Below are 17,496 nucleotides of genomic sequence, written 5' to 3'. Positions count from 1 at the left end.
TTCGTGTGTACAGGCCAACCCAATGTAATCAGTCCCTCAGCGAAACTCTCTTCCCACGGGACTCTAGGTTGTGTTGAGAATTTAAGCTAATCATCAAAACAACAGCACTGTATTGTGTTCTAAAAAAAATACAATTATAAAATGTATAGGCAAACAGATGATATTGGAAAATACTATAGAAAGTAACCCAGGCCTAAAAAGACAAATGCTGTATACCCTTTATTACATGTGGGTGAAAGCTTCAAGATTTTAATTTGTACATTTAATTTTGAATGCCTATCTCTATAGAAATCAGGAAGGTAGAAATTTTCCATGACTGGGGGAGAGGAAGAGGCCTTAAGTGAAGAGGGGGAGAGGGGGCAGTAGAATATGCGTGATATGAAAATGTGGGCTCAAGGCTTAGATAAGGATGTGAAAGGGGCAAGGTGGTGATGGGCAGGTAGGAGGCAGATTAATAAAAACTAAGAATGTATGAAAAGCTTTATAGAACCATATTTTTGTAAGCTTATTAAAAATATAATTTTGGAGGTGGGTGCAGTGAACTCTATTGATGGTATTCAAGAGGGTGGGGTCCCTCATTTTCTCCTGGGGATCTGGGATGGGTACTATGAAGTGAGACGCTCAATTGTTGAAGGCAGAGTTGGGACAGGAACTCCTCAGTGGTTGAGGACCTCTCTGTTTCTCTCATTCCCATCTTCCCCTCACCACCTCCCAGGGTTTCTTATTCCTTGGAGGCTGTGTAGGCCAGGAGGTCCACCATCCTGTTAATGTAGTTTACTCTGTCATACCTGGAAATAAGCTTTATGAAGTTGTCATTTAATTGTCATTACAAAGCTATGGTAGCCCCAGCATCAAAAGTGGAAGAGTGGGCTTTATTATTAAAGTCACAGGAGATAATATGGTCTTTGGTGTAGCTCAGGATACCCTTTAGTGGGCCTTTTAGTGGCTCTTCACTAACTTCTTGATGTCATTGTACTTGACAGGTTTCTTCAGGCAACATGTCAGATCTATGATGCACACATTGGCAGTCTGAACATGGAAGGCCATGGCAGTGAGCTTCCTGCTCAGCTCTAAGATGATCTTGACCACAGCCTTGGCAGCACCAGTGGATGCAGCCCCACAGCCATCACACCAGTTTCCTGGTGGGGCCATCCACAATCTTCTTGATTTAATGGACTGTGGTCATGAGTACTTCCATAATGCCAACGTTGTCATGGGTGACCTTGGCTGGGGTATGGTGGGAAGCAGTTTGTGGTACAGGAAGTATTGCTGACAATCTTGAGTACATAGTCATACTTCTTTGGTTCATACCCATGACAAACATGGGGTATCAGCAGAAGGGGGAAAATGATGATCCTTTTGGTGCCATCCTTCAAGTAGGTCCCAGCCTTCTCCATGGTGGCAAAGACACCAATAGATTCCATAATATACCTGGCACCAGCATCACATTTGATGTGGGTATGATCTTGCTCCTGGAAGATGGAGAAGGCTTTCCTCTGTAGCACTTGTGGTGGGTAGATCATACTGGAACATGTAGACTATGTATTTGAAGTTAATGAAGGGGTCACTGATGGCAACAACATCCACTTTGCTAGAAAGGCAGTTACTACTGGCTACTAAAGGCAGGCCTGGTAATGAGGCATCCAATATGGTCAAATCGGCTCATTTTGACCATCACCATCATGTTTCAGGGATGAGGCTGGCATTGCACAAGAAGATGTGGCTGTCTCTGTAACCAGGAAGAGCAGAGATACAACTGAATTTTAAAGAAGGAGTTTGAACACCAGTACAGTGTAGAAGTGAACATTGCTTTCCCCAGAAAACATGGGTCAATAAATGAAAAAATCTCAGTGTTCACTATGGGATACTTCCTTACATGTTATGGGCCAGGCCATAGAGGCCTCCTAAACAATATAGGCTATTGCTGTTGACCCTATAGTTAAAGACACAACACAGTTTGGTTATAAGACATAGAGAAATCAAGCTGGAACTGATCTGTAAACTATCCCCCAGCTGTTTTTCATAGTGCCAGAAGGTGCTACGCAGGCTACCTGGGGCAAAAATTCATCAATAATGTTACCCAACAGTGGACCCTAAATGTTGCATTACTGACCTCCTAGGCAAGATGTATACTGCAATAGTGGCATAAACATTAGGAAGATGACCAGCCACTTTCTTATTGGATCTGAGGTCTGTTCCACACAAATAAATTCAGCATTTCTCAACCTATGGGTTGTGACTTCTTTGGGGTTGGGGTGGAGCAACTGTTTCACAGGGTTTGCCTAAGACCATTGGAAAACACAGATATTGACATTACAATGCATAACAGTAGCAAAATTACACTTATGAAGTAGCACCAAAAATAATTATATGGTTGAGAGTCACCACTACATGAGAAACTACATTAAAGGGTGGCAGCATTAGGAAGGCTGAGAACCACTGAAATAATGTCTAGTACTGCAAACTAGTCATGGCCCGGGAAGGACACACACTGTCATGGGAGAACCTACTGCTGTTGTTTTGTTAGACAGAAATGTTGTCAATCTGCCTTCTAAGTATTTGGTTATACTCATATATTAGTGCTGTTGTCAACCTTGGCCAGGAACGTTTCCCTTTGCAGTCGGCAGCAGTCAAGGCAGAGCCTTGTAATTAGTCCAAGTACTGAGGAGCAAGTGACTGTTGGGTGCTCAGCCCTAAATAGGACGTCTAGATCAACCCATAAAGCTCAAGGAACACCATGGAGCATGGGAGAAAAGTTCCAGCCAGAGGATGGAGCGCTGTGAAAGAAATACTATCTTTTGAACATGGCATGGAGTCAGAGGAGCTACAGTAACTCTGGCAAGATCAGGCAGCAATTCCCATCTTGATGGGGGAAGAGTCTCACAAGGCCTTAGCTAAGAAGCCATTGGCAACTGAAGGGTTCTGGGAAGAGGGGGGAGTCATTTTTCTTCAAGGATTTGGCTATGGGTAGATCACCCAGACTTATGCAGGCAGCACTACCTGGACTCAGTTGGGCTATATTTTAAAAAAAAAAAAAGACACTGGGCAGTGGTGGCGCACGCCTTTAATCCCAGCACTTGGGAGGCAGAGGCAGGTGGATTTCTGAGTTTGAGGTCAGCCTGGTCTACAGAGTGAGTTCCAGGACAGGCAGGGCTACACAGAGAAACCCTGTCTCGAAAAACCAAAAAAAAAAAAAAAAAAAAAAAGACATGAATGTGGGAGAGGTGTTTACTAAGGGGCTCTGGGAGTACTGGGAGGGGAGCATTAGGGGTGGCTATGACCAAAATGCATAGCATTTGCAGAATTTGTCAAAAATAAGTAATATGGAGGAAAAAGGGCAGACTTAATAATTTCAGCTATTTCTATTTTCAGTGTGAGCTTTGGAACTGTAGTGGGGATTGATAACACTATCATTTTAAGCCACTATTTCTGGTTTAAAATAAAAGGACATGCTGCGCTCTGGATGGAGCGCATTTGTTGGCTAAGCATGCATGAGGTTCTAAGTTGGATCGCCAGGACCACATAAATGCAACTCCGTAGTGCATGTCCATAATTGCAGCAATTGCAAAGTAGAGGCAGGAGGTTCAGAAGTTCAAGGTCATCTTAGGCTATCTAGGGAGTTCAAAGCTACCTTAAGCACCACAAGATCCTATCCTGGTACCTCCCTGAAGAACATTTAAGAACAGGAATGTATAGCTGTTGTTACTGGATGTCACTAATTCTCCCATGGGTTTAACTCTTTGTTAGCAAAAATGCTCTAATTCGGAATTTTCTTGAAGTTCTCCTTTATTACTATAGAAAATAATTTTATGTCCACTCATATGGCAAATTAGGAGGCAAGAGAAGACTGTATGTGCAGCTCTTGTTATTTTACTTGCTCTGTTTTTAGCAATGAAGAAACATCGAGACAATGTAGTGACAAGACAACAGTAGGGCCTGATCCATCAAATCCTTGGGAGAAAGGAGGGCAGTTGGTTCTAAAGTAAACACCACTCTTCTATTTTAGGACTGTTAGTGGCAACTCTTAGTTTTCGTCCAGCTTAGAATGTTTGCAGAAGTACATTCGATTACTGAGGCATCTTGAAGACCAGTTTGGGATTTTGTTGCATAATACCATCAAATTCTGAGCAGGGCTTGAGAACTGGAAATCTTGGAGAGAGTTTAAAGAGCCACAATGATTATTAACCCTGACAAGTAGTAGAAATAGGCAGATAATTATAGGATGTACTTAATAGACAGAAATATAGAGCAGTTTATAGGACGAGAAAAAGAAAACATAAATACAAGTGAGTTTGTGGAAAAATGTGGGAATCAGTGTACACTAAAACATTAATTACCCATCCCACAGTTGCTTCCTTTTTTTATTTAAAATAAATCTCCAAACACTGTATAGTACACAGAAGTTATTATATTAAGCAAAAAAGGCAAACCTCTAGGTATTTACGTATCTACTGAGGAAGGATTCCTGTCAAAACCTTCAGAGTGCTGGAATAAAGTGGAAAAAAAGGACAAGATCTCCCCTTTATTATACTGAATTGTGGTAAATGGCAGACGTGTTGACTCTAACAATCATTCTTTGCACGCTATAGCTAACTTCTAATATCCCAAATAGCCGAGCTTCTGGAGGTAGGGTTCACATTTTTACATTTTGTATTTGTTTCGGTACTTAACTGAACACCCGGTAAGCAGTTCAACATGGCTTACGGGGTAAAAAGACGTCTTATAAGAGGCTAAGAATTGCTAATACCCACGTCTCTGACCGTCCAATACGTTGAAATCTGCGGTTTTCACTTCAAGTCTAATACAGACTTTCATGCCAACTAGGAGCAAACCTGTTTGCAACACAATGCTTTGTATATACAAGGTATGGTGGAAAGGATCCGAACCGCACATAGTGCTAACTGGCGAGGGTGTCCTGACCTGGCGGACAGCCCTTCCTGCCTTTATTTTTAAGCCCAAAGACAAACGTTGGGAGGCCTCCGCGGCGGGGGCGCGGCCGGCTCGCGAGCACCGAGCTCGCTCGGGCAGCAGCGGGTGCGGCTCCCGCCCACTCGGAGCAGCTCGGCGCGGCCTCGGCGTCCCCCAGAGGAAAGACTGGGCGCCGCAGTCGGCCTTGGCATCGCCCATCCCGCTCGGGTGCCGCGGCTCTCGCGCCCGGGCGGGCACCGCACTGGGCACGGCGGGCGACTCGTGGTCGCGGCAGGCACCCGCAGGGCCCGCCGTCCCGTCAGCTCGGTCTCGGGTCCGGCAGGCCTCGCGGAGCGCGCTCCAGCTCCCGCCCCGCCCCTCCGACTCGCCCCGCCTCCCGGGCAATCTCCTCGCGCTCGCCGCCCGGCACGCGCGCTGCGCCCTGCCGCCGCTCCCGCCGCCGCCACCACCGCCGCCGCGGAGCGTTTCTCCGCCGCGCCTGGCTTCCAGCTTCGGGCCGGAACCGGAAGTGTAGGGGGCGGGGCCGGCCGAGGCCAGGAGACCGAAAACGCGGCCGAGCCGGGAGCCGGGAGCTGGAGCCGGAGCCGGAGCCACAGCCTGGACCAGAACTTGGCCGCCGCCTGCGCCGCCGTCTCCTGTCGCCGTCTCCCGCCGCCGCCTCTCACCGCCACCGCCGCAAGCTCGGCTACCGTGGTCCGCGGACTTTGGGTGTCCGGGTTGAAGGTCGGTCCGGACGTCGGAGCAGCTCGGCTCCCGGACCGTCCGGGCGGCTGCGGGCGCCGCCGCCGCCGCCTCGTCGCCTTAGCTAGGCGTTTTGTTCGCTGAGACGCGAGAGGCGAGCGAAGCTGACAGTGATTTTGACAGTGATTCCAACCCGCTTTTGTTGTTGTTGGCTTTTCGTTGTTTGGTTTTGTGTGTTGTGCGTGTATGTGGCGGTTTTTCCCCCGTGGTACATTTTTTTAAATTGTTGTGCCTTTTTTTTTCCTTTTTTCAACCCTGTGAACGTTTTTTTTTGCTCCCCCCTCCCCCCGCCTCGGGGCTTCCGAATATGTTTTATGACGGTTGATTTTACACCAGGAGGTTTGTCTCCGAGGAAGACCCAGGGAACTGGATATCTAGCGAGAACTTCTACGGCTTCTCCAGCGCCTCGGGAAAATGGGAGCTGCTGCAAAGTTGGCGTTCGCCGTCTTTCTTATCTCTTGCTCTTCAGGTAGGTGGAGGAGCCGCCGCGGCGGGGCTGTGGCCAGCTGCCGTCGGCTGGGCAGTTGTCGGGCCGAGGCTTTTCCCGCGCCTGACCCCGCAGCCCTGACAAATCTGGAAATCTCCATGAATTCCACTTGTTTTGGGTTGGTTTGGCAAACTGATAGATTGAGTGCTGTGTTGTCGTGCAAGTGAGAAAGTCATGGTTTGTGGCTCTTAACACTCGATGACAGCGCTGGTTGGGTTGCTGTTAAGCCGCAAATACCACAAGTGAAAATTTATGTAAAGGTTTGAGACCCAGAAGGAGGTATTCCGAAATGTCATTTAGCCTAAGCTGTTCCAAAACAAGGACCGGTTTTGGTCATCATCTAATTAGTGCTTCACCGGTGAATATCGAGACATAGATCAAGTGAGCTGGTGTTTAATTTTGACTGTGAGAAACAATGCATCCTATCAGCGATTTAATCTAGGTCTCGTCTCACGTCTTCTCCAACTTCATTGTCCAGTAGTGTTAAAAATAGTTATAGTTGCTGGAGTATTAACCATAACCCAGTGCAGGAGAGGTATGCTGCTGTGTGTTGGTGTGTGCTGGCTTTCACCCACCATTTGCGTGCTCTTTTCAGGCGTAGATTCTGCTTACCTACGGAATACTTCTTTTAAACGCTTTGTACCGACACATTGTTTTCAGTTTAGAAAAGGGCATGTGAAATTGTGCTCATGTTTAATATGCTATTCTTGTGAGTTGTATTTTAGCTCAAGGTTAGGAGCATACTCTGGCCATTTTATATCCGAAAATTTGATTATGTGAAGATATTGTATGGTTGCAACCAGTGGTTGGAAAAACTAGGCTTTTGTACTTGAAATTCTGGAAAATGCATACATCTAGCTGAAAGGTGTGCAGATGCACTTAGCAGGAGAGTTAGTTCGAGGGATGAAACAGTTTAAAAGTCACAGTGAATGCATTCATTATAAATATTCAGTGTATACTTCCTAGGTTGTGGCAAGGAAGAGGGGTGGGGGACAAATTGACAGGTTTCATGGTTGTGCTGTTCCCTCGTTATGTCACAGGGAGATTAGAAGGTGCTAGTCTTTTCTTTGTGTACCTCTCTGTTGTGTGTGTGTCTGTCTGTCTTCCCTACCCCACCCCCTTTTAATAGAATCTTTTGTAATGTATAGAATTTTGCTGAATGGTACATTTCCTTGTGGTTAATAAATGGATAAAGTCTAGTCTTATGTCTGTAGTGGTATTGATCAGTTCCGGGTGGGCTGAATGTGTTGTGAAATGGCGATCATTGCCAGAGATTAACCAAAAGAATCATGTCTGTTTAAATGGAAGAAGGAACATGCTTAAGGCAGGCGGACAGTTCTTTTTGTGCTGGTTTAGAGAGCAAGCTAAACAATGGTGTCTGAAATGAATGGAAGCTTTGATAATGTTAAACATCTTGCTTTTCTGAACCGACTTAACCATGTAGTTTTTCCCCCCACATAGTGCTCCCCCCCCCATCTATGTATCTAGCTGGTAAACTCCTGCTCAGGTCGCCTTTTTTTCTGATCTGCCCTTGAGGAGGAGGGGCATCATGGCCACTGACCAAGGACTGTGGACATTATTCTTTTTCAAACCCACCTGAGTCTCATTAATTGATGAGGGAGGTTATTCTTGAGCAGCCCCAAGGTATCACTCCTGGAAAAGCAAGCTGACACTACAGATCTTACAGCTTCTTCTGCTTGGCTTGGGAGTAAAAAGAACTGAGCAGTAGTTCCCTTTATGATTATTTTCACTGGGCTCCCAGGTTAATAGCAAAAATTTTGAGGTTGAGAAGTTCTGCTGTTATGAAACATATAAATAATCTATTGAAATAATTTGAAAAGCTTTAATCTGTATTGATACATGAAAGTGACTTTGTGTTTAAAATGCCTATTTTTTTAAAAAAGGACTTTGTCAGGAATCAAATGCACTCTTAAAAGGTCTCTCTCTCTCTCTCTCTCTCTTTCTCTCTCTCTCTCTCTCTCTCTCTCTCTCTCTGTGTGTGTGTGTGTGTGTGTGTGTGTGTGTGGTATCTTCTAATTGATTTTTCTGTGTAATGTGTAATCTGGCACTAGAAGATGAGGGTGGCTATTTTTATTAGAATTAAGTAATTTACTAAATTACCAGTCTGTTTCTGGGTATCTGACTTAAAAAAAAATCAAATGGGAAACAGTAGTAGTGAGGAATGTGTTTATGCTAGGTGTTCAGGAAGGATACATGGTTGCTGGTTTTTAAATGTTTTTTAGACTTTGGTTTTTTTCAGCTTCCATCCCATGGTATGTGCTATGGAGACTGATTATGCAGACTATTCCTGTAGGATATGGCCAAGTGTATAATTTCCTCCTTGCTCTCATTCCAGGAGAAACATTTTAAGTTTTGCCCTCATCCTGGAATGCCTTCAGATTCCCTACGATTTTTAATTTTTATTCCTCTTTATCCTTCTTCAGAGTCTGTTTCAAAACACAAATCTGCTTTCTACTATTTGAAGCATCATGGCTAGTTTGTGTGTTTTCTTACAATTTGTAAAAATGTGAGGATGAATTTAACATTGCCCAATACTGAGGTTTATCCTACCTAGGGTACTAAAGGTCCTGTGGTATTTGACTGTCTGAGGTTGAAGATTCTTTTGGATTGTGTGTGAACTGGTAACAGTATGGTTATTCATGAAAGAAGCAGAAATACAGAGTTGATAGCTAGGCATCACTGTGTTGTTGGAGGGAGAGCTGATAGTACAGTCTTCTAGGACTTCTGAATGTTGGCTAGGAAGTCATAGATAATAATGTTTTTTCTTTTGTCTCTTTTCTTTTTTGTAAAGCAGAGACTTATTTTTACTGGTCTGAATTATGTGTAGGTGTGTGTCTGCTTGTGGGTTGGTATGTGCATATAAATGCATGGAGGCCAGAGGTGTTAGATCCTCTGGAATTAGTCATGAGCTGTCTAATGTAGGTGCTGGGAACTGAACTCTGGTCCTCTGGAAGAGCAGCAAACACTGCTTCTGCAGCCCAGTAACAAACTGCTTCTGCAGCCAAGTGCTTTGTTTCTTAAAAGTAGAAACCTCTTACATGTATGCTGTTAAATCCCAGTATAATATGGTGAAACATACAGACTAGATGAAAAACCAAACCAAATTCTCCCTCCCACATTCCACTTTGAAATTTTTCCTGTTTATGATCTGAGCTAGTGGTTCTCATGCTGGAGTGATTTTTGTCTCTCTTCCTCAAGAGAGACATCTGGAGAAATTTTTTATTTGTCAAAACTGGGGAGGGGATGCTTAATTGGCACCTAGTGGGTAGAAGACAGAGATGTTGCTAAACTTTTTCCACTGCACAGGACAGCTACTACAACAAAGAATTATCTATCTCAAATTGTGAGCAGTGCTCAGATTGAGAAACCAGTTTTTAAATTCTAAAGCTTAAAAACCATTGATAAGTTAGTGAAAGAGCTATGGGCTCCCTCCCATCAAAGTCAGTTATCTAAGTTTTACTAGTGCAGGATATTGGTGAACGCCAAGTGACTCTGTTGTAAGTTTTCATTATCGTTTACATTTAGAATGTGATTGAATTCAGAAAATAAGTTCTCATTATATATTATTTCATCCTGATATGTCATTTATGCTATTTTGCTGCCAGTTGTGAGTGAAGTCTTTAGTGACCTATTCTGACTATTCATGAAGACCCTTGTTCATGGACATGATTAATAGTTGCCCGGGGTATCATGTTAAGCCATATTTAGTTTTGGTCTGGTATTCTCTCCTTCTAGGACCGTTCCTTTTCTTACTGAAATTCTGGAACTGCATGGCTGTGGGCAGTGTGTGCTAAACATGGTATCTAAAAAGTTTTGTATCATATAGATAAGAATGAATGCTTTTCTTGAATAATTCCAAGGTATAAGTGTTAGGGTTAGATAAGTTCGTTATTTGAAAAGGAATATTTCTTTTGTTTACTTTAAAAATTTTGAAAGTGATTTATTGATTGTGTAATTTTCTTGAGAACAATTAGCTGGCTTTTGGTTATCATTACACTCATTTAAAACACATCAAGTAATATTCTACAGTCCCTTAAAGACTTTTGTACTTTTTAGGTTTAAATCTTGATTTTAATTAATAGATGTTTACCATGTTTTGAACTCTGGGTTTTAAAAACTTAATCTAGTCAGGCAAGATGAGAATTACAGAATTAAAATATGTGGTACTATATTATTCAAGAGAATTTAAGATGTTTGAGATCAGATAGTCTTTATTTTAAATTTATTTTTACTATTTTAATTATATGTTGATGTGTGTGTGTGTCTATATGTGACTATGTGTACATGAGTTGGAGTTATAGACAAGCTGTTGGCCTTACGTGGGTGCTAGGAACAGAACACTGGTTCTCTGGAAGAGCAGCCAGTGTTCTGATGCTAAACCATATCTCCAGTCCCTTCATAGTCTTTCCCACTGTTCTTTCATTTGCTGGGTTTTGGACTATCACACATACTTGAGTAGTGTGTATCACTGGTTTGAACTTCAAATTGTTCCTATTTTCTTTTTCATATTCAAGGTTTTTCTAACTCTTTGCTGCCTTTTAACAATCTCTTATTGTCCTTCGTTCATTGTCTGTTTAAGCCAAAATTTGACCAGACCTGTGAGTGGATTTATTGCCACTGATGGGCCCACATTAGAGTTCCTCTGTTGTAGATTTAATTCTGTTAGGTTGTAACAGTCATGTCTAGACAGAACATTGATTTAAAATTGACTATTGAAGATGAAAGTTCCAGGAATGGAGTATAAAGGAAGAAGACAAGGAAGCTATTGTAGATAGCAGTTGGCATTCTGTCATTCTTGACCAGATGTCTCAGTCACTGTCATGTGTACCCAGTGCATCTAGTGGTTAGACTTTGTTTAATAAAGGGACTTAAAAGAAGTATGTAATTCTATGAAGCTGAAATTTTTGAACTGTTAGAATGATGCACTCAGAAAAAATATTGGGAGATTTTTATGCAGAGTGAACAAAACTGTGGTCATGATGATTAGCCCTGGGCTGTAAGTGCCAAAGCAGTCCAGCTCATGTGTCTTCTCGTTTACTTAAACTGTTACAGCTTTTTAAATAGGAGTACCTAGGGAGTTTTTTTTTTTTCTGACCCCAAGCTATTCCTTTCCTCCCAAAGCTACTATCCCCCCGCCCCAATCTATTCTAGTTAAAAAAGAAATCCGAGGCTGGATATAATGGTACATGCCAGTAGTCCCAGCACATGGTAGGCAGAAGCAGGAAGATCTCAGCAAGTTCCAGGCTGGCTTGGTTTACAGAGTGAAAATCTGTCTTAAAAAAATCAGTCAGTCAATTAATCACTCAATTTTGCTTACAGTCTTTCACTTACATCTTTGTCAAACTTAGTTCATTTTCTTGTGCCTCTACAAAATAGGAATATAAATGGTGTACACTTTAGAAAGTGGTTTGATGAGGTGGCACATGAGTTTTTGTTGTTGTTGCTGTTTGTTTGTTTGTCTGTTTGTTTTGAGACAGGGCTTCCCTGTGCAGCTTTGACCGACCTGGAATTCTGTGTAGACTGGTTTGGCCTTGAACTCAGAGGACCACCTTTGCCACCGTACCTGGCAAGCACTCCAACAATGTCGCCACTCCTCCGACTCATAAGTTCTGTGCTTTAGTTTTACAAACTCAAAATGTAGTTACCTTTTATTGTATGCCTTGTGCATTTATGTGTGTTGTTTCTTCCTGCTTTATCCAGTTAACTGCTGTTATTTTTAAGATTGAAAAGTGTTATCCTTAGAAATATTTTCTCTGCCACCCAACCACTATTGAGGTGTAGTAGCTTTTGTTCTTTAACACTTTTGGAGTGACCTTAGTTTCGGTAAGTTCTGTAAATGTTCACTGGCCAAGTACAAATGCTTATCTAGTTTTTATTTTTGAAGAGTTTCCCTTTAACCACTGTATGTATACCCTGGAATACAGTAGCTTCTTAGAAAATCCTTATTTAGTGAATGAAATGCAACTGTTTTGCGTGTTTGGTGCATAGATTTCCTTTTATGTTATTAAGTAATGAACTTGGGTTAGGTGATCTCTAAAAGCTTTCTGATTTCTCAGGATTTGATCACAATAGGGACATACTATTAAGAAAATACACTTTACTAGTGGTTGTTTTGATATCCTTAAGTTCTGTTCACTTTTAAAAATGCTTTGTCTCTAATCCCTAGATTAGCATTTTGTTAGAATTTGAATTGTGTGGATTTATAGATTCTTCCATATCTTCAAGTTCAGTGATGTTCCTAATTTTTAAACTATAATCCACAGTGAGAATTATACATTGTATCATGACTTAGTCTCCATGTGATAGTGTCTATGTGTATGTCAGATTAAAGCATCATGAATTATTACTCTTACTGTATACAAGAGGGATACTTTTATTTATTGCTATATTCTGTTTCATTTATATATGATGAGTATTAGGGCTGGAGAGATGTCTCAGCAGTTAAGGGCACTGGCTGATCGATCTTCCAGGGGACTTGAGTTTAGTTCCCAGCACTCACATGGTACCTCACAACCCTCTGTAACATCAGTCCCAGGAGATCTCTTCTGGCTTCTGTGAGTGGCAGGCATGCAGGTGATACCCAGCCTTAAATGTAGACCCATAAACATAGAACAAACAAAGTAAAATTTAAAAAAAGTTGAATGTGGGCCATTGAGTCAATGGCTAACTAATGGACTGTAATTGTCAAAAACACCTATCCAAGTTCTGCAGTTCCCTTATTCCCTCTGCTCTGTACTGTTTGAATGAGATTTAAAAAAAAAAAAGTACCAAAATGGCTTTAATGTTAATCTCTTAACAGTATGTGCCACTGTTAGAGCAGGCTGTCCTAGGGGAGAACTTGGACCTGACTCTTTGTACTCCTTTTTTCTTCTGGTCCAGTTGTTTAAATTACAATCTCATTCTGTTTTAGCACTTTCTTGTATTTTGGGGATGTTTAGAGTTTTTCACTCAGGAAATATTACTAGCACAAATAGATACTGGGAATACAAGATCTTGACAGGAAATTTAAAAGGATGTTTATGAAATGTGAAGGAAAAGCCAAGAAGAAGCATTGGAATGATAGGTGATACTTGAACATAAACTTGAGAAAGATTGGAAGGTAAGTTGGGATAGACCTAATCCAAAGGAAATATTGGTGTCCTCAGGAACGCTTATGCTTTGCTTACAGAGATAAGCGGTCTCAGCTGAGGGCATAAATTCAGATGGAAGAACAGAAACAGAGGCAATATTGGAAGGAATGATAAAGATCCTGATGGATGTCCCGGATCTGTGTATTTGGAGTACAGGACAGAAAAGCAATGTGAAGATTAAGGTAGATGATAGCATTACTAATACAAGTGGTAAGGAAATAACAGGCCAGAAGGAATTAGAAACGTTTCTTATAGCTAAATAAATGTCTAGGTGGCTATGGTTTTCCATGGTAAACATGAATGAAAGTACACATGTGAATTTAGAAAAATAAAAGATACTAAAACTCATGAAAAAAATGTAATGATATTTTACAAGGGAAGACACCGATGAATTGATCTCCATTGGGTTGTCAGTAATGATTCTGAGTATTAATGGCTCTGCATGTTTATGTTTAGAGGATAGTTACCTTCTAGTAGTTACCCCTTTTAACTCTCTTGGTGATCTTAATCTTTCTATTCTTAATTTATGTGAGATGTCGTTCCTCACAGTAATACTGCTCTACACAAGTACACTAAGGTCTTTGCTGAAGTTGGTGCTATTCATGCCTGAAGTCTACCTGTTCCACAGGCCATTCTTTTTTTTTTTTTTTTCTTTTTTTTCTTTTTTTCTTTTTTTTGAGACAGGGTTTCTCTGTGTAGCTCTGGCTGTCCTGGAACTCACTGTAGACCAGGTTGGCCTCGAACTCAGAAATCCACCTGCCTCTGCCTCCCAAGTGCTGGGATTAAAGCTGTGCGCCACTACTGCCCGGCAGCCATTCTTTTAGACGAGATAAAAACAGTTTTTCTTTGTTTCCACTATTACTGGGTCTAACTTTTATTTTCCAATGTTGCTGAAACAAGCACATGTAAAGCAGGAAGACAGTAACTAGAAGGACTGGCTGCACATGTGGGGACAGATTGTTTAGAACATGTCAACTTTTTATATGTTGTAATAAAATATTCTTGTTACAAACTTGGAGCTTTAAAAATTATAAGCTTTATTCTTAGTTAGAATTGCTGATTTTAAAATTTATATTTGATAGAAATGATATTGCAAGTGTGATGGTTTACTCATGTAATCTCAGCATTTGTAAGGCTGAGGTAGGAGGATTGCCATGATTTCAAGGACAGTGTAGGCTATGAAGTGAGTTCTGGGCCAGCCTGGGCTTTAAAGTAAGACCCTGCCCCTACTCTAGAATACCATTATTTGGAAAAAAAATCTTTTGTTCACATCTTTCTGAGTACAGTTGTTACATCAAACTTGTGATCCAAGGCATTTCACGATGACTGGGAGTGGGTGAGTCATGAGAGCATGGAGAGTTTCTAAAACCCTGAGGTTACATTGGAACATGTATAAGCCAAGTTGTATTAAAGGAGACACACTAAGTAGCATAGTAGCTGCTCCAGAATAACACTGACATCTGTTAGTGATCTTTGAGTCTAATTTAGAAGGGCATAGTATAGAAGACATTTAAAATATAGGTTCAGTTTTTGGGAGATATTTTTAAATTTTTAGTCAAATTACTGAGCAACTACAGCAAAACAATATTCTAACAATAATATAGCCAAAGAAAATGTAAATATAGAATGCCAGAGAGGTGCTAGGATTCCCTAGAATCTTCAGATAGAGGTTTTGTTTTTGTTTTTTTTTTTTTGTTTTGTTTTAAACCAGTATTTACTTAAAGTTCACTTGTTTTAGCATGGATTGAGGCAGGGGAGATTGCAGTGATTTTGAAGTTAGCCAGGGCTACATAGTAGCAGGGCAGCTTGAGCAAAACAGCCAAACCCTGATTCAGGAAAACAAAAGTGAAAACAAAACATTTAGGTAAGTATCTTATCTGATGGAATTTAAAATATTCTTCTTGAACAACTACATTTAAATTTTAGGTATTTTTTTAAAAACTTTTTTAATGCAAAAGTAAACTTTGAAGGTTTTTCTTTTTTTAAGATTTATTTATTTTATGTATATGAGTACTCTATCTGCATGTACACCTGCATGCCAGAAGAGGGCATCAGATCCTATTGTAGATGATTGTGAACCACTGTATGGCTGCTGAGGATTGAACTCAGGACCTCTGGAAGAACAGGTAGTGCCACTGACCCATCTCTGTAGGCCATCAACTTTGAAGATTTCTTAAGGCCATTTTTAGATACCAGATACTTAATTCTTAAAAGATTAGTTGGTCAGTATATATATTTTTTTCTTTTCTTCTTTTAGATAAAAGGTCATGTAGCCTAGTCTGTCTTCAAACTTACTACAAAGCGGAGAGTGGCCTTGAACTCTTGCTCCTCTGATTCTATCTCCACAGTGCTAGGCTTGTTCTCCTAATTGATTTGTATGTGTGTGCCTGAATGTGTGGTGAATGCCCATGAGAGTGAGTGTGTGTCCTAGTGCAAGCTCATGTAGAGGCCAGAGCAGGTCTTTGGGTTTCTTCCTTTATTGCTATCTTCTTTTTTGCCTTGAGACCTGGGTAGTCTCTCACTGAATCAGCTGTTCAGATGAGGACTATTTTCCTTATCAGTGAGCTTGGCGCAAGAACATTCCCATATCAGAAACTGTAGTTCTATTTATACTGGTGACATGTATTTACAAGCCTTGATTTAGGTGACATTTTTATTTATGGTTAGCAGCTTTGTATTGATGTCATTCATGAAAGGGACTCACTTCATTAAACTAGAGAACAGAAGCTGTCAGCCCTGCCTTTACATTTTCAGAATCTTTTACTATTGGAACATGGTGGCACCCTATAAAGGGCTAGTTAAGTCTGTCTTTGCCTTCCCAGTGTTAGGGTTGTAGGCATTTGGAGCATGTGTAGGATTCAGACCCTTGTGCTTGTAGAACAAGCACTGTTATCCATTGAGTCTTCTCTGCCCTTCAGTTGTTTGAATTTTAAAAATAAATATTTTGAAGACTATGATGTAGCTCAGGTCATAAAATGCTTACCCACGGAGTATGGAGCCCTGGGTTCAATTCCCTAGCAGCACATAAAAGGCATGGCCTAGGCTTGTACTCTCAGCACTTGAGGAGGCAGGAGGTTCCAAAGTTCAAGATCAGTAAAGAGTTTGAGGCTAGGTTGAGCTACAGGAGACTATCATCAAACCAAACCAAATATTGTTATTTTCTCTATTTTTATTTTATTTTTTATTAGTTAATTAATTTCATTTATTATTATTATTATTATTATTATTATTATTATTGGTTTAACTCAGGGTTTCTCCATGTAGCCCTGACTGACCTAGAACTAACTCCCTCTTTCTGTGGATCCAACTGCTTCTGCCTTCCAGGTGCCAGAATTAAAGATGTGCCACCACCATCTGGTAAACTTAAAGAGTATGTTACTCAACTTGTTTCTGACCTTTAACAACATCAATACCTTATTTTATTCATTCCTGAATTAAAGTAGATAATATTGATAAGTTGTTCATTTAACAGATAAACATGTGGATACATGGTTGTCTTAGGGTTTTACTGCTGTGAACAGACACCATGACCAAGGCAACTCTTATAAGGACAACTTTTAATTGGGGATGGCTTACAGGTTCAGAGGTTATCATCAAGGCTAGAGCATGGCAGCATCCAGGTAAGCATGGTTCAGGAGGAGCTGAGAGTTCTACATCTTCATCTGAAGGCCACTAGGAGAAGACTGACTTCCAGAGATCGAGGACAAGGGTATTAAAGCCCATGCCCACAATGACACACCCACTTCAACAAGGCCACACCTCTTAATAGTGCCACTCCCTGGGCCAAGCATACACAAACCATCCCAAGGGTAAATGCTAAGTACTGCAGTGAACAATACCAATGTGATCATGTCCTATGGAACTCTTGTGATAAACATGTAGTGAAATAAATCAAATAATTATGCATTGCTGTATGTGCTGTCAGAAATTAAGAGGTGGTGAGAGCTTAACACTTCATTTGCCTCATGTTATATGTTACGTTCTAATTGTTTGCCTTGGTTTTTTTGTTTGTTTGTTTTGTTTTGTCTTATTACTAGAGCGCAAGCTGAGTATGGGAAGAAGTGGCTCCTTCCTTCATTACAGTGCCCCACGGTATGACCTAGTTCCTGACACCAAGTAGAAATTTCATAGATATTTAATTGGCTGCCTGAAGAAATTTGGGAATGTACAGGGGTAGGAGTTAGAATA

At 41.2% G+C, this 17,496-nt stretch overlaps 1 protein-coding gene across 2 annotated transcripts in view; it reads left to right on the top strand.

Annotated features, from left to right (window-relative positions):
- The first annotated feature begins 5,727 nt into the window (after positions 1-5,727).
- Positions 5,728-17,496, top strand: part of Acvr2a (activin A receptor type 2A) — an 80,976-nt gene continuing 69,207 nt past the window's right edge. For both annotated transcript variants that reach the window (XM_028769193.1, XM_028769192.1), the window contains exon 1: positions 5,728-6,139. In XM_028769193.1, coding sequence (XP_028625026.1) covers positions 6,085-6,139 — 55 coding nt within the window. In that variant the 5' untranslated portion in view covers positions 5,728-6,084. The remainder of the gene's footprint in view (positions 6,140-17,496) is intronic.

Source organism: Grammomys surdaster, unplaced genomic scaffold, assembly GCF_004785775.1.
Source record: "Grammomys surdaster isolate TR1022 unplaced genomic scaffold, NIH_TR_1.0 191, whole genome shotgun sequence".
Classification (NCBI taxonomy): domain Eukaryota; kingdom Metazoa; phylum Chordata; class Mammalia; order Rodentia; family Muridae; genus Grammomys; species Grammomys surdaster.
Note: the sequence above shows the minus strand (reverse complement) of the source record. Positions and strands in the feature narration are given on the sequence as shown.